This window comes from Taudactylus pleione, unplaced genomic scaffold (assembly GCF_031769625.1).
Source record: "Taudactylus pleione unplaced genomic scaffold, aTauple2 ptg000502l, whole genome shotgun sequence".
NCBI classification, from domain to species: domain Eukaryota; kingdom Metazoa; phylum Chordata; class Amphibia; order Anura; family Myobatrachidae; genus Taudactylus; species Taudactylus pleione.
This window is the reverse complement of record NW_028284904.1, coordinates 5,029,206-5,051,897: the sequence shown is the minus strand read 5'-3', so window position 1 is coordinate 5,051,897 and position 22,692 is coordinate 5,029,206. Positions and strand designations below refer to the sequence as shown.

General features: G+C 34.4%; 1 protein-coding gene across 4 annotated transcripts in view; it reads right to left on the bottom strand.

Moving 5' to 3' along the window:
- The window catches only part of KCNIP2 (potassium voltage-gated channel interacting protein 2), a 507,168-nt gene that overhangs the window by 4,789 nt on the left and 479,687 nt on the right, over positions 1–22,692 (bottom strand). For all 4 annotated transcript variants that reach the window (XM_088449952.1, XM_088449951.1, XM_088449950.1 and 1 more), the window contains 4 exons: positions 22,275–22,344; positions 7,086–7,156; positions 6,565–6,672; positions 3,668–3,772 (listed from right to left, as the gene is read on the bottom strand). In XM_088449952.1, coding sequence (XP_088306078.1) covers positions 3,668–3,772; positions 6,565–6,672; positions 7,086–7,156; positions 22,275–22,344 — 354 coding nt within the window. The remainder of the gene's footprint in view (positions 1–3,667; positions 3,773–6,564; positions 6,673–7,085; positions 7,157–22,274; positions 22,345–22,692) is intronic.

The window sequence follows — 22,692 nt, the reverse complement described above, 5'->3', positions numbered from 1 at the left end:
ATGTAACCCATACGTGCAGGCGCAGCCAGTGGCCGCACTTATGCTTTGCGCATAAACCCGGAGGTCCTCCAGTGACAACTATAGGGTAACGCCATCTTTAGAAAAAGCACAGTATGTTATCCATTGTTATATTGAGCTAACGTGGATCTTAAATAGCGCCCAAAATGTTCTCTGTTCCAAAATGGTCTACACATTGGGGGCTATTCACTTAGCGGTGATGTGCCGCTGAACATTCGGCTGCACAGATTTCCGCCAGTTATGGTAGGTTTAACATTGCTACTTTTCCTGAGCACCTCAGTTGGGTGTGAGGAATAATTAGCGATGTTGCTGGATGATTTGTGCCATTCCGGAATGCAACATCCCAGCTGACGGGATGATTTAGAGGTGGACGCAGGGAAGCCATTGGGCGCAAGTGGCCGATGGTTTCCCTCTGCGCATGCGTCCGAGCCGCACTGAGCTTGTGTCCCAATGGTTACCGCACAGAGAGGCAGATCGAAATTGCATGACGAGCCATGCAATGTCATTGCAAGATTCTGGGTGGTAACAGGAATGGGGGGGGCAACGAGATGCGGGAGGAACAAAATCCCGCAGCCCACTCCCTTAGCTGAGAAGCAACCCCACACATGAATGGTCTCAGGATGCTTTACTGTTGGCATGACACAGGACTGATGGTAGCGCTCACCTTTTCTTCTCCGGACAAGCGTTTTTCCAGATGCCCCAAACAATCTGAAAGGGGATTCATCAGAGAAAATAACTTTACCCCAGTCCTCAGCAGTCCAATCCCTGTACCTTTTTCAGAATATCAGTCTGTCCCTGATGTTTTTCTTGGAGAGAAGTGGCTTCTTTGCTGCCCTTCTTGACACCAGGCCATCCTCCAAAAGTCTTTGGCCCTCATTCAGAGCCACTCGCTAGCGGCAGTACGCTCGTTCCGAGCGATATTCGCACATCTGCGCATGCGTATGGTTTTTAGTACGCATGCGCGAACCAGTCAGTGCGGCCGAAAATCATTTGTACGCAATATAGCGAGTGCCTGCTATTTTGAGTGACAGAATGAGGCGTATGTGGGTGGTAACAGGGGAAGGTGCTTGAAAACGGGGAGTGGAGATCCGATCGCAGGCGTGCTTAAAGGTCAAAACGGGCGTTTTATGGGTGTGCATAATTAATACAGCAGCGTCAATGACCACGTCACTTGTTTTTTTTTAACTCAGAACTGCTCGCAAAATAGCGGTTGAAAAAACCAACCACAAGAATAGCGAGCAGTTCATATCCTGTTCGATGTACTCGATTAATCTAATAAATAGCGGACATGACGTATGGTGCGAGCGGCCAGGGGGCGTTTTTATCAAATAAACGAGCGTATGTTTTGCTCGCTCGTTCAGACTTAGAGGTGTGAACAGACTGCAATGTGCGAATGGATCATTTGCATAGCCACCCCTTGTTTTTGAACGAACGAACGCAAATAGCGAACGGCTCTGAATGAGGGCCTTTGTCCTGTATCATGCCAACAGTAAAGCATCCTGAGACCATTCATGTGTGGGGCTGCGTCTCAGCCAAGGGAGTGGGATTACTCTCAAGAACACAGCCATGAAAAATGAATGGTACCAAAACTTCCTCCAAGAGCAACTTCTCCCAACCATCCAAGAACAGTTTGGGGAGGAACAATGCCTTTTCCAGCATGATGGAGCACCTAGCCATAAGGCAAAAGTGATAACTAAGTGGATCAGGGAACAAAACATAGAAATTGTGGGTCCATGGCCAGGAAACTCCCCAGACCTTTAATGCCATTGACAAGTTGTGGTCAATCCTCAAGATTACAATTTAGGGTGAATGAACATTGCCAGAGAATTAACATTTTCAGGTTTAATGCATTAAAACAAGTTTTAAACAACACAGAGGGGTAGCCAGAACATTGTAGGCCCCATAGCAACCTTTTTGAAGGGGGCCCCTCACCAGTGCTTCTAGAGAAACTCCTTTCTCTGCAGTGGTTCTTTTTATACCCCATAATAGTGCCTTTGTTTACATCATACCACATACTGGCACCAGTTCATATTATGCCATATTGTATTCCCCCCCCAGTCCCCAATATGCTATTGTGGTGTTGCCAGTTCACATTCTGCCACACAGGGGGCAGGGCCCAACCAGCTCCCACCTGAGTGGATACTTCCTAATGCAGGAAATTCCATTTTGAGTGGAGATCCTCTTAATTTAGGCATATTGTCCCTTTCTGGGACAGCCCTAATCTCAGAGCTCCTTTCCTGCCCCCAGTTTCACAAAGGCCGGGCTTACTGACTAGCTCAGCTGTGTCTGTAAGTGTGATACAAGAGTGTGGGAGATGGATCATATTAGTGTGGAGCTTTACTGAGAGGGAGAGACACAGATCGAAACTGAGGAGACCCCTTTTCCAGCATGATGGAGCACCTTGCCATAAGGCAAAAGTGATAACTAAGTGGCTCGGGGAACAAAGCATTGAAATTTTGAGTCCATGGCCAGGAAACTACCCAGACCTTAATCCCACTGAGAACTTGTGGTCAATCCTCAAGAGGCGGGTGCACAAACAAACACCTACAAATTCAGAGACACGCCAAGCATTGATTAGGCAAGAATGGACGCCCATCAGTCAGTATGTGGCCCAGAAGTTGACTGGCATGCCAGGGAGAATTGCAGAGGTGTTGAAAAAGAAGGGTCAACACTGCAAATATTGACTCTTTGCATAAACGTAATGTAATTGTCAATAAAAGCCTTTGACACTTATGAAATGCTGGTAATTTTACTTCAGTATACCATAGTAACATCTGACAAAAAGGTCTAAAAACACTGAAGCAGCAAACTGTGTGAAAACCAATACTTGTGTCATTCTCAATACTTTTGGCCATGGCTGTACATCACCAATGTACACTATACCTGAAACTACTGAAGAGGAAAGGGATCTAGGAGTCACTATTTCAGGTGACTTAAAGGCAGGCAAACATTGTAACAAAGCAATGAGGAAGGCAAGTCAGATTCTTGGTTGCATAGGGAGAGGAATCAGTAGTAGAAAGAAAGACTATATAGGTCATTGGTACATCCTCATCTCGAATACTGTGTTCAGTTCTGGAGGCAATATCTCCAGAAGGATATTAATACCAATGTTTACATACATCACCAATGTTTTTAGGTCTGTGCATGTGCAAAAGTTGCACTGCGCATGTGGACATTCAGGGATGCAACGTCGCTCGCAGCGCCCCAAAAGTTGCAGCATGATTGAGATACTGCTGGCGTTTCTGGGTGGCAATGGGGTGGGGGTGGGGTGACGGGCAGCCTCACAGAAAATGGCGGTATGTCGTTCCCGTTTTCTGGGCGTGCTGAAGCCAGTGGCTGCGTTTTTGGATGCAGTTCCACTGTCTTCAGCAACGTGATTTTCCCAGTCATCCTGAGTAACCAGATGGGCGATGTTGACGCAGATGATTCGAATCTGATGCAGCAGCGGGTCAGACAGGCCTGCAGGGGTGTCTATTTGCACAACGCAGCCCCCTGCGGCATTAGCAGACTATTATGGCACAGCTGCTGCGTACGTCTATCTCTGAAGCCCATAGAACCAATAATATCTGTTACAGACATACTGAGAAGTGCACACTGATATCCGATCATAATATACACATCTCAGCAAAGAGGTCGGTCAGCCATTCACCTGAAAGAAGTTCTCCACGTGCTCCCTGGGAGCCTCCTCTCGCATGTTCGGGTAAGTATACTTCCCCATCATGTCATATATAGATTTCATAATGTCCATCATCTCCTGTACAGAGGATACACACAGATAAACAGTTATTATACAACATTACAAGAGGTCACTTCTGTAATACATGTGGCTGCCAGAACAGCAAGGTAGATATTATGGCTTGGTTCTCTTAGGCTTGGGATGGAAGATCGGAAGGGAAGAGTAGATTTGCGCGGGGGTCATTGGCCGGCTGAGGGCTGGATGTGAGGCTGTTGGCACAGTAGGATGAGAACAATCTATATGTGAAATTACGCTGGAGGCGCGCCTAATGCCATTGGTAATCATTCTAACATTATTATATAGAGTAATACAGGTCCTTGAGGATATGCGGTAATAAACCGTATTTATACAGCATATAGTGTAGCACTAATTTGTACGATATTAAGGGGGGTCATTCTGAGTAAAAGGCAGCTGTGTCTATTGGCGCTCGCCCCCATCTGCGAGTTTCTGCAAATGCCGCTACAAACTCCTTCCCTAAAGTACTTCCATGCGGCCGATTGTGCAAGGTCTGAGACGCCCACTCTTAGTGCCCGTGCGCGGTTTAATACCGATTGTTGCGTCTAAACCACCATCGGTCGCATCTTTAAAACCTGCACAAACCCTATGGGCAAGTGCAGTGTCTCTCGGTCTGACCACGGCCTCCTATGGTTGCGGCTGTAGGAATATCCGCACGTGCGCATTTGCCTTAAAAATCGCTCATCTATGTGAACATCGGCATCTCGTATGGCTCTGGATCAAGGCTCTAATGGTGGGTTCTAAGGTAAGAATAGGAACGGGCACCTTTCAAAGAGTTGAAAACTCCAGGAAAAAGGTGATGGGGTAAAGAATGTTGAAAGAAGGTTCAGGATTCTGGGGGAGATGCATCAAGTTTCCTACAGAGCGGAGAAGGGAAGAAGTTACCCATAGCAACCAATAAGCTTCTTGCTAGCATTTATAGGGTACATCCTTTAAAATAATAGGTAGAAGCTGATTGGTTACTATGAGTAACTTCTCCACTTCTCCACTCTTTAGAAGGCTTGATACATCTCCCCCTCTGCTAGGTAAAGCAGTGAAGGCGTAAGGTACACCAGAATTTGGTTATGCACCAGGGAAGCAGCTCGATAGTTAGTGACAGAGGAGAGTAACGGTGGTATCAAATTATCCCCGAACATTGTTCAGGCGATAATGGATCCCCCGGGGCTATTCAATTAGCCTCGAAGAGCCTGATGCCGGCACTTATCGTTTTTTTTTTTTCCGGGACCTCATGTGTCCCGATAAAATATCCACAAAAAGTGCATTTTTTTCACTGCCGCAAAGGATCTGTAACAAGTTCATGGACCTGTGTGTTTTTTTAGCCAAAATATCCTATTATTGCGTCTGAAATAATAGGATATGGAGAAAAAAACCATTGATGAAAAACGGGGATTATCGGTGAAATATCCCTGTTTTTCGCCCGCCCCCCCAAAATATATTGGGGATAATTGGCTCCCCCCCCCACCTAAATCTTTATTTATTCTCTCAACACCTATTAATGTTACAACGGAGATGTAAGGAAGAATCATACTAGTGGCCTGTAATAACCAGAGTTATTTATTATACTTCCTCCAATCACCACTCAGAAAACCAGATATACGAGAAGGAAGTAGAGACTTGTAGCAGTACTTGGTTACAGCATATTACAGCAGTTATGACGAGACTTATAGGAAAGTCTATGCTCACGCCATTGCAGCCAACCGGGTGAGCTCCAGGGAGAGCGTCAGATCTTCCACCAGTATGTCATCACCTTGGGTGCCTATTGCCTAAACAGAGGTTCCTAAACGGGGTCCTCAAGGCAGTCCAGGTTTTTATGGCTATCTATGTTTGACCACAGATGACTTAATTAGTACCTCAGTCAATTTGATTTAACCACCTGTGCTCAACCATGGATATCTCTACAAAATGAACTGTTGGGGTGCCTTGAGGACCGCGTTTGGGAACCTCCGGCCTTACTGTAGAAGAACGGGTGTTGAGTCTGTGCAGCATTTATGGAGAGATGCTGTAGTCAGTCCATGACCTCTGTACAGTGAAACCGACTAACCTTATCCTAGACAAGTCTTCAGAATTCTTTTCTTTTATTAGCATTACATTTTACTACTTTTCATTTTACTACTTTTCTTTTGACAGGTTCAGTAAGAGACAAATTCACAAAGCATTTTGGCCCTCATTCAGGGGCGGTCGCAAGAAGCGAGCGCTCGCTCTGAATGAGGGCGGGCACTTGTCTATTAAAGTGCGACCTCCTGGTCGCTAGCTAAGCTGTGGGTTACCACCCACAGCTTTAGCGACCGACCAGGTTGATGGTCGCGATGGATAAGACCATCGCGACCATCGGGGCTTGCGACGAGACCCTAAGGTTGGGTCTCGGCAACCGCAAGCCCCAGGGAGCATCCTGCTCTGATCGAGCAGGAAGCTCCCCACTGACATCACTGCTGATGTCAGTGCGGCCGCCCACAAAACGGCAGGCGTTCCTTAAGGAACACCTCCGTTTGTGAAACCACCCGCACGCCACGCCTACAAAATGGGGCGAGCTGTCGATCACCATCGACAGCCGCCCCTTTTGTAGTGAGCTCCGGAGCAAGAGAATATCTCTTTCTTCGTCCGGGGCTTGCGCACGCGCAGTGCGGCCGCTGCGCGTGCGCAGGGCCTAAACATCGACCCGGTTGCGAGTGCTCAGCGCTTGCGACCGGGTCTGAATGAGGTCCTTTGTGTGTTTGTGAAAATGTCGGCATTGGGCCAATTTTTTTCTCCTTGGGGGGGGAGGGTGGCAGACAAAATGGCACTTGTGTGAACCGTACCTCTTTAGTGATGCAGCCATCTTTGTTTAAATCGTACAAGTTGAAGGCCCAGTTGAGTTTGTCATCTATGCTTCCTCGGAGGATCACAGACAATCCTGCTACAAAATCCTGCAAGATAACAAGACAGGTAAGAAAACAAGTCTCAGGGTAACAGATCAGGCATCTACAGCAGCCGGACCCAGCAGTTGTGTGTTTAAAATAAGCATCCAACGGGATACGTACTGTCCATGGTGTCGCAGTCAGAATGTCAACAGCATTATATCAACTGGACAATGCGGACACCTATGTCATTTAAAGCATTGTAACAGTGTCTATGTTATAACTTTAAACATGACCCTTTACAATAACTACTCCCCATCAAATGAAATGAAAAATCAAAAAACTGTTTAAATAACATTTGGCCTAATTCAAACATTGTGCTGGGTAAAGCAACGTTCAGTATAACAGGGGCAGCTAACATAATTATGACAGGTGACAATTTATATCTCCTGCTCTGTATAAAGCTGATTATAAATTCTCACCTCAAAACTGACGGAACCACTGTGGTCGGTGTCAAACGCGTTAAATAGAAAATGCGCATACATGCTGGAGTCTAGGACACAAACAGAACAGAGGAACATTAAAGAGCAAGTAAGCCCTTATCAGATATTCATACGTGAAATGAATTAATATATGTATGAAAGCAGTTCTACAGTATTTATTACTTTACCTGCATTAGTTGTTTATACTTAACTAAGGGGGAGATTTATCAAATCTTAGAGATAGATACAGTGAAGTAGCTCAAAGCGACCTATCAGCGTCTGTCATTTATAACCAATGCTGGGAAATTGTACTAATAATCCCATTTGAATGTGTATATATATATATATATATATATATATATAAATATATATATATATATATTTCTTATATAACAGCTACATAATGGGGGGTAAGGTGCAATCAGGGAGATTATTAGACTCTTCAGGGAGACAGGGAGATTGCTGCTATTTCAGGGAGTCTCACTAACAATGAGGGAGAGTTAGCAAGTAACCTGCTGCCATGCACTTAGATGAGGCTTCTTATTATTGTAAGCGTATCTATTAAAACAGATATACTGTACATTTTGAAGCTATTATGCCCTAGATAACCCATAACATTTCCAATAAGTCTCTATCTTGGTGTGAAATTAAAAAATGAGCGGTGTGTGTGTACATACGCGCATTTATATATATGATTGGCCCAGGTTCTGAAGTCCATATCACATTCAATGGGACCTTCTACGTGTGTTGCCAAATCAGACAGTGATCCTGCTGCGTGACCATTATTATCCAACAAAAGAAGGAAGTGTTCTGTGAGTTACCCAGATAATGCTCTATTATCATTATGTAGCAACAACTACCAATGACCGTGCTCAGTGTAAGTGTGACCTGACCACACTACAATACTTACCCCAGGGCAGAGGAGGGCGTACGGGTCTGACCACACTACAATACTTACCCCAGGGCAGAGCAGGGCGTACGGGTCTGACCACACTACAATATGTACCCCAGGGCAGAGGAGGGCGTGTACGGGCCTGACCACACTACAATACTTACCCCAGGGCAGAGCAGGGCGTACGGGTCTGACCACACTACAATATGTACCCCAGGGCAGAGGAGGGCGTACGGGCCTGACCACACTACAATACTTACCCCAGGGCAGAGCAGGGCGTACGGGTCTGACCACACTACAATACTTACCCCAGGGCAGAGCAGGGCGTACGGGTCTGACCACACTACAATATTTACCCCAGTGCAGAGGAGGGCGTACGGGTCTGACCACACTACAATACTTACCCCAGGGCAGAGCAGGGCGTACGGGTCTAACCACCACATCTGTTAAAGATGCAGAAATAAGGGTATCTGCACGTTTTCCTCATATTTAAGTTTTCTCCTCATGTATAAATGGGACAACGTGGAAGATATACAAATATCTTCTGCACCAATGCCCTCATCGTGCTCCACCATCATCCCAAGGTACCTGAATAGATGTCTATGTACAAGTGCTATGTATCAAGCTCTAAAAACTGTACGCTTTTGGGATAGATGTACCAAGTCTTGGAGAGAGATAAAGAACCAACCAATCAGCTTCTAACTGACGCTTTACAGACTGTGGGCCTCATTCAGGTTGGACCGCGGCTGTGATTACACACTCAGTCTCACTGCGAAAGTATGCTAATCCTCTGCGATCGCTATGCCGTCGCAGCACTACATAAGGACGCCCCCTTACCTTACACACATCCTAAATACTTAGCAAGACTGCGAAACCATCGCTAACATCGAGTACCATCGCAGCCTCACGCACACTTGCACAAGGGCAGACCTTACTTAGGAATTGCTAACCTTCCGGTACGCAGTGAGTGCTCAACCTGCGTATGCCATCGCATAAATTATGCACGCCCCTGCAACGTCATTCAATCGCACTGGCTCACCTGCATTTCTTCGACCACCCCCCACCCCGTCACCTCCCACAAATGTTACTTCCTGTCAATCACTCTGCGATGGGTCTGCGTAGTCACTGCGATGCATACGCAGAACGCAACAATAAACACTAAGTAATGTAAGTAATACACACTAAGTAATGTAAGTAATAAACACTAAGTAATGTAAGTAATAAACACTAAGTAATGTAAGTAATACACACTAAGTAATGTAAGTAATACACACTAAGTAATGTAAGTAATACACACTAAGTAATGTAAGTAATACACACTAAGTAATGTAAGTAATAAACACTAAGTAATGTAAGTAATAAACACTAAGTAATGTAAGTAATAAACACTAATGTAATGTAAGTAATACACACTAAGTAATGTAAGTAATAAACACTAAGTAATGTAAGTAATACACACTAAGTAATGTAAGTAATAAACACTAAGTAATGTAAGTAATACACACTAAGTAATGTAAGTAATACACACTAAGTAATGTAAGTAATAAACACTAAGTAATGTAAGTAATACACACTAAGTAATGTAAGTAATACACACTAAGTAATGTAAGTAATAAACACTAAGTAATGTAAGTAATAAACACTAAGTAATGTAAGTAATAAACACTAAGTAATGTAAGTAATACACACTAAGTAATGTAAGTAATAAACACTAAGTAATGTAAGTAATACACACTAAGTAATGTAAGTAATAAACACTAAATAATGTAAGTAATACACACTAAGTAATGTAAGTAATAAACACTAAGTAATGTAAGTAATAAACACTAAGTAATGTAAGTAATACACACTAAGTAATGTAAGTAATAAACACTAATGTAATGTAAGTAATAAACACTAAGTAATGTAAGTAATAAACACTAAGTAATGTAAGTAATACACACTAAGTAATGTATGTAATAAACACTAAGTAATGTAAGTAATAAACACTAAGTAATGTAAGTAATACACACTAAGTAATGTAAGTAATACAGACTAAGTAATGTAAGTAATAAACACTAAGTAATGTAAGTAATACACACTAAGTAATGTAAGTAATAAACACTAAGTAATGTAAGTAATAAACACTAAGTAATGTAAGTAATACACACTAAGTAATGTAAGTAATAAACACTAAGTAATGTAAGTAATAAACACTAAGTAATGTAAGTAATAAACACTAAGTAATGTAAGTAATAAACACTAAGTAATGTATGTAATAAACACTAAGTAATGCAAGTAATAAACACTAAGTAATGTAAGTAATAAACACTAAGTAATGTAAGTAATAAACACTAAGTAATGTATGTAATAAACACTAAGTAATGTAAGTAATAAACACTAAGTAATGCAAGTAATAAACACTAAGTAATGCAAGTAATACACACTAAGTAATGTAAGTAATACACACTAAGTAATGTAAGTAATACACACTAAGTAATGTAAGTAATACACACTAAGTAATGTATGTAATAAACACTAAGTAATGTAAGTAATAAACACTAAGTAATGTAAGTAATAAACACTAAGTAATGTAAGTAATAAACACTAAGTAATGTATGTAATAAACACTAAGTAATGTAAGTAATAAACACTAAGTAATGTAAGTAATACACTCTAAGTAATGTAAGTAATAAACACTAAGTAATGTAAGTAATAAACACTAAGTAAAGTAAGTAATACACACTAAGTAATGTATGTAATAAACACTAAGTAATGTAAGTAATAAACACTAAGTAATGTAAGTAATACACTCTAAGTAATGTAAGTAATAAACACTAAGTAATGTAAGTAATAAACACTAAGTAATGTAAGTAATAAACACTAAGTAATGTAAGTAATAAACACTAAGTAATGTATGTAATAAACACTAAGTAATGCAAGTAATAAACACTAAGTAATGTAAGTAATAAACACTAAGTAATGTAAGTAATACACACTAAGTAATGTATGTAATAAACACTAAGTAATGTAAGTAATAAACACTAAGTAATGTAAGTAATACACACTAAGTAATGTAAGTAATAAACACTAAGTAATGTAAGTAATAAACACTAAGTAATGTATGTAATAAACACTAAGTAATGTAAGTAATAAACACTAAGTAATGTAAGTAATAAACACTAAGTAATGTAAGTAATAAACACTAAGTAATGTAAGTAATAAACACTAAGTAATGTAAGTAATACACACTAAGTAATGTAAGTAATAAACACTAAGTAATGTAAGTAATACACACTAAGTAATGTAAGTAATAAACACTAAGTAATGTAAGTAATACACACTAAGTAATGTAAGTAATAAACACTAAGTAATGTAAGTAATAAACACTAAGTAATGTAAGTAATACACACTAAGTAATGTAAGTAATAAACACTAAGTAATGTAAGTAATAAACACTAAGTAATGTAAGTAATAAACACTAAGTAATGTAAGTAATACACACTAAGTAATGTAAGTAATAAACACTAAGTAATGTAAGTAATACACACTAAGTAATGTAAGTAATAAACACTAAGTAATGTAAGTAATACACACTAAGTAATGTAAGTAATAAACACTAAGTAATGTAAGTAATAAACACTAAGTAATGTAAGTAATAAACACTCAGTAATGTATGTAATAAACACTAAGTAATGTAAGTAATACACACTAAGTAATGTAAGTAATAAACACTAAGTAATGTAAGTAATAAACACTAAGTAATGTAAGTAATACACACTAAGTAATGTAAGTAATACACACTAAGTAATGTAAGTAATAAACACTAAGTAATGTAAGTAATAAACACTAAGTAATGTAAGTAATACACACTAAGTAATGTAAGTAATAAACACTAAGTAATGTAAGTAATAAACACTAAGTAATGTAAGTAATACACACTAAGTAATGTAAGTAATACACACTAAGTAATGTAAGTAATAAACACTCAGTAATGTATGTAATAAACACTAAGTAATGTAAGTAATACACACTAAGTAATGTAAGTAATAAACACTAAGTAATGTAAGTAATAAACACTAAGTAATGTAAGTAATACACACTAAGTAATGTAACTAATAAACACTAAGTAATGTAAGTAATAAACACTAAGTAATGTAAGTAATACACACTAAGTAATGTAAGTAATAAACACTAATGTAATGTAAGTAATAAACACTAAGTAATGTAAGTAATACACACTAAGTAATGTAAGTAATAAACACTAATGTAATGTAAGTAATAAACACTAAGTAATGTAAGTAATAAACACTAAGTAATGTAAGTAATACACACTAAGTAATGTAAGTAATACACACTAAGTAATGTAAGTAATAAACACTAAGTAATGTAAGTAATAAACACTAAGTAAAGTAAGTAATACACACTAAGTAATGTAAGTAATAAACACTAAGTAAAGTAAGTAATACACACTAAGTAAAGTAATGTAAGTAATAAACACTAAGTAATGTAAGTAATAAACACTAAGTAATGTAAGTAATACACACTAAGTAAAGTAATGTAAGTAATAAACACTAAGTAATGTAAGTAATACACACTAAGTAATGTAAGTAATACACACTAAGTAATGTAAGTAATACACACTAAGTAATGTAAGTAATACACACTAAGTAATGTATGTAATAAACACTAAGTAATGTAAGTAATAAACACTAAGTAATGTAAGTAATAAACACTAAGTAATGTAAGTAATAAACACTAAGTAATGTATGTAATAAACACTAAGTAATGTAAGTAATAAACACTAAGTAATGTAAGTAATACACTCTAAGTAATGTAAGTAATAAACACTAAGTAATGTAAGTAATAAACACTAAGTAAAGTAAGTAATACACACTAAGTAATGTATGTAATAAACACTAAGTAATGTAAGTAATAAACACTAAGTAATGTAAGTAATACACTCTAAGTAATGTAAGTAATAAACACTAAGTAATGTAAGTAATAAACACTAAGTAATGTAAGTAATAAACACTAAGTAATGTAAGTAATAAACACTAAGTAATGTATGTAATAAACACTAAGTAATGCAAGTAATAAACACTAAGTAATGTAAGTAATAAACACTAAGTAATGTAAGTAATACACACTAAGTAATGTATGTAATAAACACTAAGTAATGTAAGTAATAAACACTAAGTAATGTAAGTAATACACACTAAGTAATGTAAGTAATAAACACTAAGTAATGTAAGTAATAAACACTAAGTAATGTATGTAATAAACACTAAGTAATGTAAGTAATAAACACTAAGTAATGTAAGTAATAAACACTAAGTAATGTAAGTAATAAACACTAAGTAATGTAAGTAATACACACTAAGTAATGTAAGTAATAAACACTAAGTAATGTAAGTAATACACACTAAGTAATGTAAGTAATAAACACTAAGTAATGTAAGTAATACACACTAAGTAATGTAAGTAATAAACACTAAGTAATGTAAGTAATAAACACTAAGTAATGTAAGTAATACACACTAAGTAATGTAAGTAATAAACACTAAGTAATGTAAGTAATAAACACTAAGTAATGTAAGTAATAAACACTAAGTAATGTAAGTAATACACACTAAGTAATGTAAGTAATAAACACTAAGTAATGTAAGTAATACACACTAAGTAATGTAAGTAATAAACACTAAGTAATGTAAGTAATACACACTAAGTAATGTAAGTAATAAACACTAAGTAATGTAAGTAATAAACACTAAGTAATGTAAGTAATAAACACTAAGTAATGTAAGTAATAAACACTCAGTAATGTATGTAATAAACACTAAGTAATGTAAGTAATACACACTAAGTAATGTAAGTAATAAACACTAAGTAATGTAAGTAATAAACACTAAGTAATGTAAGTAATACACACTAAGTAATGTAAGTAATACACACTAAGTAATGTAAGTAATAAACACTAAGTAATGTAAGTAATAAACACTAAGTAATGTAAGTAATACACACTAAGTAATGTAAGTAATAAACACTAAGTAATGTAAGTAATAAACACTAAGTAATGTAAGTAATACACACTAAGTAATGTAAGTAATACACACTAAGTAATGTAAGTAATAAACACTCAGTAATGTATGTAATAAACACTAAGTAATGTAAGTAATACACACTAAGTAATGTAAGTAATAAACACTAAGTAATGTAAGTAATAAACACTAAGTAATGTAAGTAATAAACACTAAGTAATGTAAGTAATACACACTAAGTAATGTAACTAATAAACACTAAGTAATGTAAGTAATAAACACTAAGTAATGTAAGTAATACACACTAAGTAATGTAAGTAATAAACACTAATGTAATGTAAGTAATAAACACTAAGTAATGTAAGTAATACACACTAAGTAATGTAAGTAATAAACACTAATGTAATGTAAGTAATAAACACTAAGTAATGTAAGTAATAAACACTAAGTAATGTAAGTAATACACACTAAGTAATGTAAGTAATACACACTAAGTAATGTAAGTAATAAACACTAAGTAATGTAAGTAATAAACACTAAGTAAAGTAAGTAATACACACTAAGTAATGTAAGTAATAAACACTAAGTAAAGTAAGTAATACACACTAAGTAAAGTAATGTAAGTAATAAACACTAAGTAATGTAAGTAATAAACACTAAGTAATGTAAGTAATACACACTAAGTAAAGTAATGTAAGTAATAAACACTAAGTAATGTAAGTAATACACACTAAGTAATGTAAGTAATACACACTAAGTAATGTAAGTAATAAACACTAAGTAATGTAAGTAATAAACACTAAGTAAAGTAAGTAATAAACACTAAGTAATGTAATGTAAGTAATAAACACTAAGTAATGTAAGTAATAAACACTAAGTAATGTAAGTAATACACACTAAGTAATGTAAGTAATAAACACTAAGTAATGTAAGTAATACACACTAAGTAATGTAAGTAATACACACTAAGTAATGTAAGTAATAAACACTAAGTAATGTAAGTAATACACACTAAGTAATGTAAGTAATACACACTAAGTAATGTAAGTAATACACACTAAGTAATGTAAGTAATAAACACTAAGTAATGTAAGTAATAAACACTAAGTAATGTAAGTAATAAACACTAAGTAATGTATGTAATAAACACTAAGTAATGTAAGTAATACACACTAAGTAATGTAAGTAATACACACTAAGTAATGTAAGTAATACACACTAAGTAAAGTAAGTAATAAACACTAAGTAATGTAAGTAATAAACACTAAGTAATGTAAGTAATAAACACTAAGTAATGTAAGTAATACACACTAAGTAATGTAAGTAATACACACTAAGTAATGTATGTAATAAACACTAAGTAATGTATGTAATACACACTAAGTAATGTAAGTAATACACACTAAGTAATGTATGTAATAAACACTAAGTAATGTATGTAATACACACTAAGTAATGTAAGTAATACACACTAAGTAATGTAACGTAAGTAATAAACACTAAGTAATGTAAGTAATAAACACTAAGTAATGTAAGTAATAAACACTAAGTAATGTAAGTAATACACACTAAGTAATGTAAGTAATACACACTAAGTAAAGTAAGTAATAAACACTAAGTAATGTAAGTAATACACACTAAGTAATGTAAGTAATAAACACTAAGTAATGTAAGTAATACACACTAAGTAATGTAAGTAATAAACACTAAGTAATGTATGTAATACACACTAAGTAATGTAAGTAATACACACTAAGTAATGTAACGTAAGTAATAAACACTAAGTAATGTAAGTAATAAACACTAAGTAATGTAAGTAATAAACACTAAGTAAAGTAAGTAATAAACACTAAGTAATGTAAGTAATACACACTAAGTAATGTAAGTAATACACACTAAGTAATGTAAGTAATACACACTAAGTAATGTATGTAATAAACACTAAGTAATGTATGTAATACACACTAAGTAATGTAAGTAATAAACACTAAGTAAAGTAACGTAAGTAATAAACACTAAGTAATGTAAGTAATACACACTAAGTAAAGTAATGTAAGTAATAAACACTAAGTAAAGTAATGTAAGTAATAAACACTAAGTAAAGTAAGTAATAAACACTAAGTAAAGTAAGTAATAAACACTAAGTAATGTAAGTAATACACACTAAGTAATGTAAGTAATACACACTAAGTAAAGTAATGTAAGTAATAAACACTAAGTAATGTAAGTAATACACACTAAGTAATGTAAGTAATACACACTAAGTAATGTAAGTAATAAACACTAAGTAATGTAAGTAATAAACACTAAGTAAAGTAAGTAATAAACACTAAGTAATGTAATGTAAGTAATAAACACTAAGTAATGTAAGTAATAAACACTAAGTAATGTAAGTAATACACACTAAGTAATGTAAGTAATAAACACTAAGTAATGTAAGTAATACACACTAAGTAATGTAAGTAATACACACTAAGTAATGTAAGTAATAAACACTAAGTAATGTAAGTAATACACACTAAGTAATGTAAGTAATACACACTAAGTAATGTAAGTAATACACACTAAGTAATGTAAGTAATAAACACTAAGTAATGTAAGTAATAAACACTAAGTAATGTAAGTAATAAACACTAAGTAATGTATGTAATAAACACTAAGTAATGTAAGTAATACACACTAAGTAATGTAAGTAATACACACTAAGTAATGTAAGTAATACACACTAAGTAAAGTAAGTAATAAACACTAAGTAATGTAAGTAATAAACACTAAGTAATGTAAGTAATAAACACTAAGTAATGTAAGTAATACACACTAAGTAATGTAAGTAATACACACTAAGTAATGTATGTAATAAACACTAAGTAATGTATGTAATACACACTAAGTAATGTAAGTAATACACACTAAGTAATGTATGTAATAAACACTAAGTAATGTATGTAATACACACTAAGTAATGTAAGTAATACACACTAAGTAATGTAACGTAAGTAATAAACACTAAGTAATGTAAGTAATAAACACTAAGTAATGTAAGTAATAAACACTAAGTAATGTAAGTAATACACACTAAGTAATGTAAGTAATACACACTAAGTAAAGTAAGTAATAAACACTAAGTAATGTAAGTAATACACACTAAGTAATGTAAGTAATAAACACTAAGTAATGTAAGTAATACACACTAAGTAATGTAAGTAATAAACACTAAGTAATGTATGTAATACACACTAAGTAATGTAAGTAATACACACTAAGTAATGTAACGTAAGTAATAAACACTAAGTAATGTAAGTAATAAACACTAAGTAATGTAAGTAATAAACACTAAGTAAAGTAAGTAATAAACACTAAGTAATGTAAGTAATACACACTAAGTAATGTAAGTAATACACACTAAGTAATGTATGTAATAAACACTAAGTAATGTATGTAATACACACTAAGTAATGTAAGTAATAAACACTAAGTAAAGTAACGTAAGTAATAAACACTAAGTAATGTAAGTAATACACACTAAGTAAAGTAATGTAAGTAATAAACACTAAGTAAAGTAATGTAAGTAATAAACACTAAGTAAAGTAAGTAATAAACACTAAGTAAAGTAAGTAATAAACACTAAGTAATGTAAGTAATACACACTAAGTAATGTAAGTAATACACACTAAGTAATGTAAGTAATAAACACTAAGTAATGTAAGTAATACACACTAAGTAATGTAAGTAATAAACACTAAGTAATGTAAGTAATAAACACTAAGTAATGTAAGTAATACACACTAAGTAATGTAAGTAATAAACACTAAGTAATGTAAGTAATAAACACTAAGTAATGTAAGTAATACACACTAAGTAATGTAAGTAATACACACTAAGTAATGTAAGTAATAAACACTAAGTAATGTAAGTAATACACACTAAGTAATGTAAGTAATAAACACTAAGTAATGTAAGTAATAAACACTAAGTAATGTAAGTAATAAACACTAAGTAATGTAAGTAATACACACTAAGTAATGTAAGTAATAAACACTAAGTAATGTAAGTAATAAACACTAAGTAATGTATGTAATAAACACTAAGTAATGTAAGTAATAAACACTAAGTAAAGTAAGTAATAAACACTAAGTAATGTAAGTAATAAACACTAAGTAATGTAAGTAATAAACACTAAGTAAAGTAAGTAATAAACACTAAGTAATGTAAGTAATAAACACTAAGTAATGTAAGTAATAAACACTAAGTAATGTAAGTAATACACACTAAGTAATGTAAGTAATAAACACTAAGTAATGTAAGTAATACACACTAAGTAATGTAAGTAATAAACACTAAGTAATGTAAGTAATAAACACTAAGTAATGTAAGTAATAAACACTAAGTAATGTAAGTAATACACACTAAGTAATGTAAGTAATACACACTAAGTAATGTAAGTAATAAACACTAAGTAATGTAAGTAATAAACACTAAGTAATGTATGTAATAAACACTAAGTAATGTATGTAATAAACACTAAGTAAAGTAAGTAATACACACTAAGTAATGTAAGTAATAAACACTAAGTAAAGTAAGTAATAAACACTAAGTAAAGTAATGTAAGTAATAAACACTAAGTAATGTAAGTAATACACACTAAGTAAAGTAAGTAATTAAAACTAAGTAAAGTAATGTAAGTAATAAACACTAAGTAAAGTAAGTAATAAACACTAAGTAAAGTAATGTAAGTAATAAACACTAAGTAAACAAAGCAATATCGATAGAAAAAAAATTGTGGCTGTACCGCAAATATTGATACATAGGGGGAGATGCATCAAAGCTTGGAGATAGGTAAAGTACCAATCGATCAGCTTCTAACTGTCATTTAACTGTCTGTGTTTGAGAAAATTACAGTCAGGAGCTGATTGGATGGCACTTTATCTCTCTCAAAGAGTAGATGCATTTCCCCCAAAGTACAGCTTCTAACTATCATTTTTCAAGCACAGTCTGTAAAGTGACAGTTAGGAGCTGATTGGTTGGTACTTTATCTCGATCCACTTTATCTCTCTCCAAGCGTTGAGACATTTTACACCGTAGGGGTCTATGGGGTCTATGTACTAAACCTTGGAGAGAGATAAAGTTGACGGAGATAAAGTGAAACTGGTTACCTCCTGTTACTTTACAGGCTGTCTTTGAAAAATGACAGTTAGGAGCTGATTGGTTGATAGTTTATCTCCATCCACTTTATCTCTCTTCAAGGTTTAGTGCATAGACCCCCCTTATGTACTAAGCCTTAGAGAGAAATAAAGTAGATGGAGATAAAGGGGGTATTCATGAAAGCTTGGAGAGAGCTAAACTGGAGAGAGATAATGTACCAACCAATCAGCTCCTAACAGTCTGTGTTTGAAAAATTATAGTTAGGAGCTGATTGGTTGGTACTTTATCTCCATCCACTTTATCTCCAAGGCTTAGTATATAGACCCGATAGACCCTTATATCCTATGTCAGTAATGTTACATTGTACACGTACACAATATGAAGTATGTCAGTAATGTTACATTGTACACGTACACAATATGAAGTATGTCAGTAATGTTACATTGTACGCGTACACAATATGAAGTATGTCAGTAATGTTACATTGAACACGTACACAATATGAAGTATGTCAGTAATGATACATTGTACACGTACACAATATGAAGTATCTCAGTAATGTTACATTGTACGCGTACACAATATGAAGTATGTCAGTAATGTTACATTATACACGTACACAATATGAAGTATGTCAGTAATGTTACATTGTACACGTACACAATATGAAGTATCTCAGTAATGTTACATTGTACGCGTACACAATATGAAGTATCTCAGTAATATTACATTGTACACGTACACAATATGAAGTATGTCAGTAATGTTACATTGTATACGTACACAATATGAAGTATCTCAGTAATGTTACATTGTACACGTACACAATATGAAGTATGTCAGTAATGTTACATTGTACATGTACACAATATGAAGTATGTCAGTAATATTACATTGTACACGTACACAATATGAAGTATGTCAGTAATGTTACATTGTACACGTACACAATATGAAGTATGTCAGTAATGTTACATTGTACACAATATGAAGTATCTCAGTAATGTTACATTGTACGCGTACACAATATGAAGTATCTCAGTAATGATACATTGTATACGTACACAATATGAAGTATGTCAGTAATGTTACATTGTACGCGTACACAATATGAAGTATGTCAGTAATGTTACATTGTACATGTACACAATATGAAGTATCTCAGTAATGTTACATTGTACACGTACACAATATGAAGTATGTCAGTAATGTTACATTGTACGCGTACACAATATGAAGTATCTCAGTAATGTTATATTATACACTAACACAATATGAAGTATGTCAGTAATGTTACATTGTACACGTACACAATATGAAGTATGTCAGTAATGTTACATTGTACGCGTACACAATATGAAGTATCTCAGTAATGTTACATTGTACGCGTACACAATATGAAGTATGTCAGTAATGTTACATTGTACACGTACACAATATGAAGTATCTCAGTAATGTTACATTGTACGCGTACACAATATGAAGTATGTCAGTAATGTTACATTGTACACGTACACAATATGAAGTATTTCAGTAATGTTACATTGTACGCGTACAGAATATGAAGTATGTCAGTAATGTTACATTGTACACGTACACAATATGAAGTATCTCAGTAAGGTTACATTGTACACGTACACAATATGAAGTATGTCAGTAATGTTACATTGTACGGGTACACAATATGAAGTATCTCAGTAATGTTACATTGTACGCGTACACAATATGAAGTATGTCAGTAATGTTACATTGTACGGGTACACAATATGAAGTATGTCAGTAATGTTACATTGTACGCGTACACAATATGAAGTATCTCAGTAATGTTACATTGTACACGTACACAATATGAAGTATGTCAGTAATGTTACATTGTACACGTACACAATATGAAGTATGTCAGTAATGTTACATTGTACGCGTACACAATATGAAGTATCTCAGTAATGTTACATTGTACGCGTACACAATATGAAGTATTTCAGTAATGTTACATTGTACGCGTACAGAATATGAAGTATGTCAGTAATGTTACATTGTACACGTACAGAATATGAAGTATGTCAGTAATGTTACATTGTACACGTACACAATATGAAGTATCTCAGTAAGGTTACATTGTACACGTACACAATATGAAGTATGTCAGTAATGTTACATTGTACGGGTACACAATATGAAGTATCTCAGTAATGTTACATTGTACGCGTACACAATATGAAGTATGTCAGTAATGTTACATTGCACGGGTACACAATATGAAGTTTGTCAGTAATGTTACATTGTACGCGTACACAATATGAAGTATCTCAGTAATGTTACATTGTACACGTACACAATATGAAGTATGTCAGTAATGTTACATTGTACACGTACACAATATGAAGTATGTCAGTAATGTTACATTGTACGCGTACACAATATGAAGTATCTCAGTAATGTTACATTGTACACGTACACAATATGAAGTATGTCAGTAATGTTACATTGTACACGTACACAATATGAAGTATCTCAGTAATGTTACATTGTACACGTACACAATATGAAGTATGTCAGTAATGTTACATTGTACACGTACACAATATGAAGTATCTCAGTAATGTTACATTGTACGCGTACACAATATGAAGTATGTTAGTAATGTTACATTGTACACGTACACAATATGAAGTATCTCAGTAATGTTACATTGTACGCGTACACAATATGAAGTTTGTCAGTAATGTTACATTGTACACGTACACAATATGAAGTATGTCAGTAATGTTACATTGTACGCGTACACAATATGAAGTATCTCAGTAATGTTACATTGTACGTGTACACAATATGAAGTATGTCAGTAATATTACATTGTACACGTACACAATATGAAGTATGTCAGTAATGTTACATTGTACACGTACACAATATGAAATATGTCAGTAATGTTACATTGTACACATACACAATATGAAGTATTTCAGTAATGTTACATTATACACGTACACAATATGAAGTATGTCAGTAATGTTACATTGTACACGTACACAATATGAAGTATCTCAGTAATGTTACATTGTACACGTACACAATATGAAGTATCTCAGTAATGTTACATTGTACACGTACACAATATGAAGTAAACCTTACCTCCTTGCGGAAAAAACTGGGAATAAATCTGTTTGAAATTATCTTCATTGACAATGCCGCTAGGACATTCCTGTTACAATGAATAAAATCATTAGATTGTAAATGAAAAGCATGCATGCAATAAATAAGTATTTCACGTTGCATATACTGTAGGACTACATAGATTTATTTTTCCCATGATCCATTTCTTTTCTTAAATCTCATCCTCATCACTAGAGGGCACCCTTAGGCCGCACTTACGCCTTTCCATTTACTGGATTAATAATTAAGTATTACAATTCCAGGTCTGATTCAGCAAAAGACAGTGACAGCCATCTGTTTCCCAAGATCGTATTTAAAAAAATAAAAATAAAATCACAGTCTGACCTTCTATTGCTCTACATAATGGATTGGAGATTGAGATCCTTCATCATTAAAA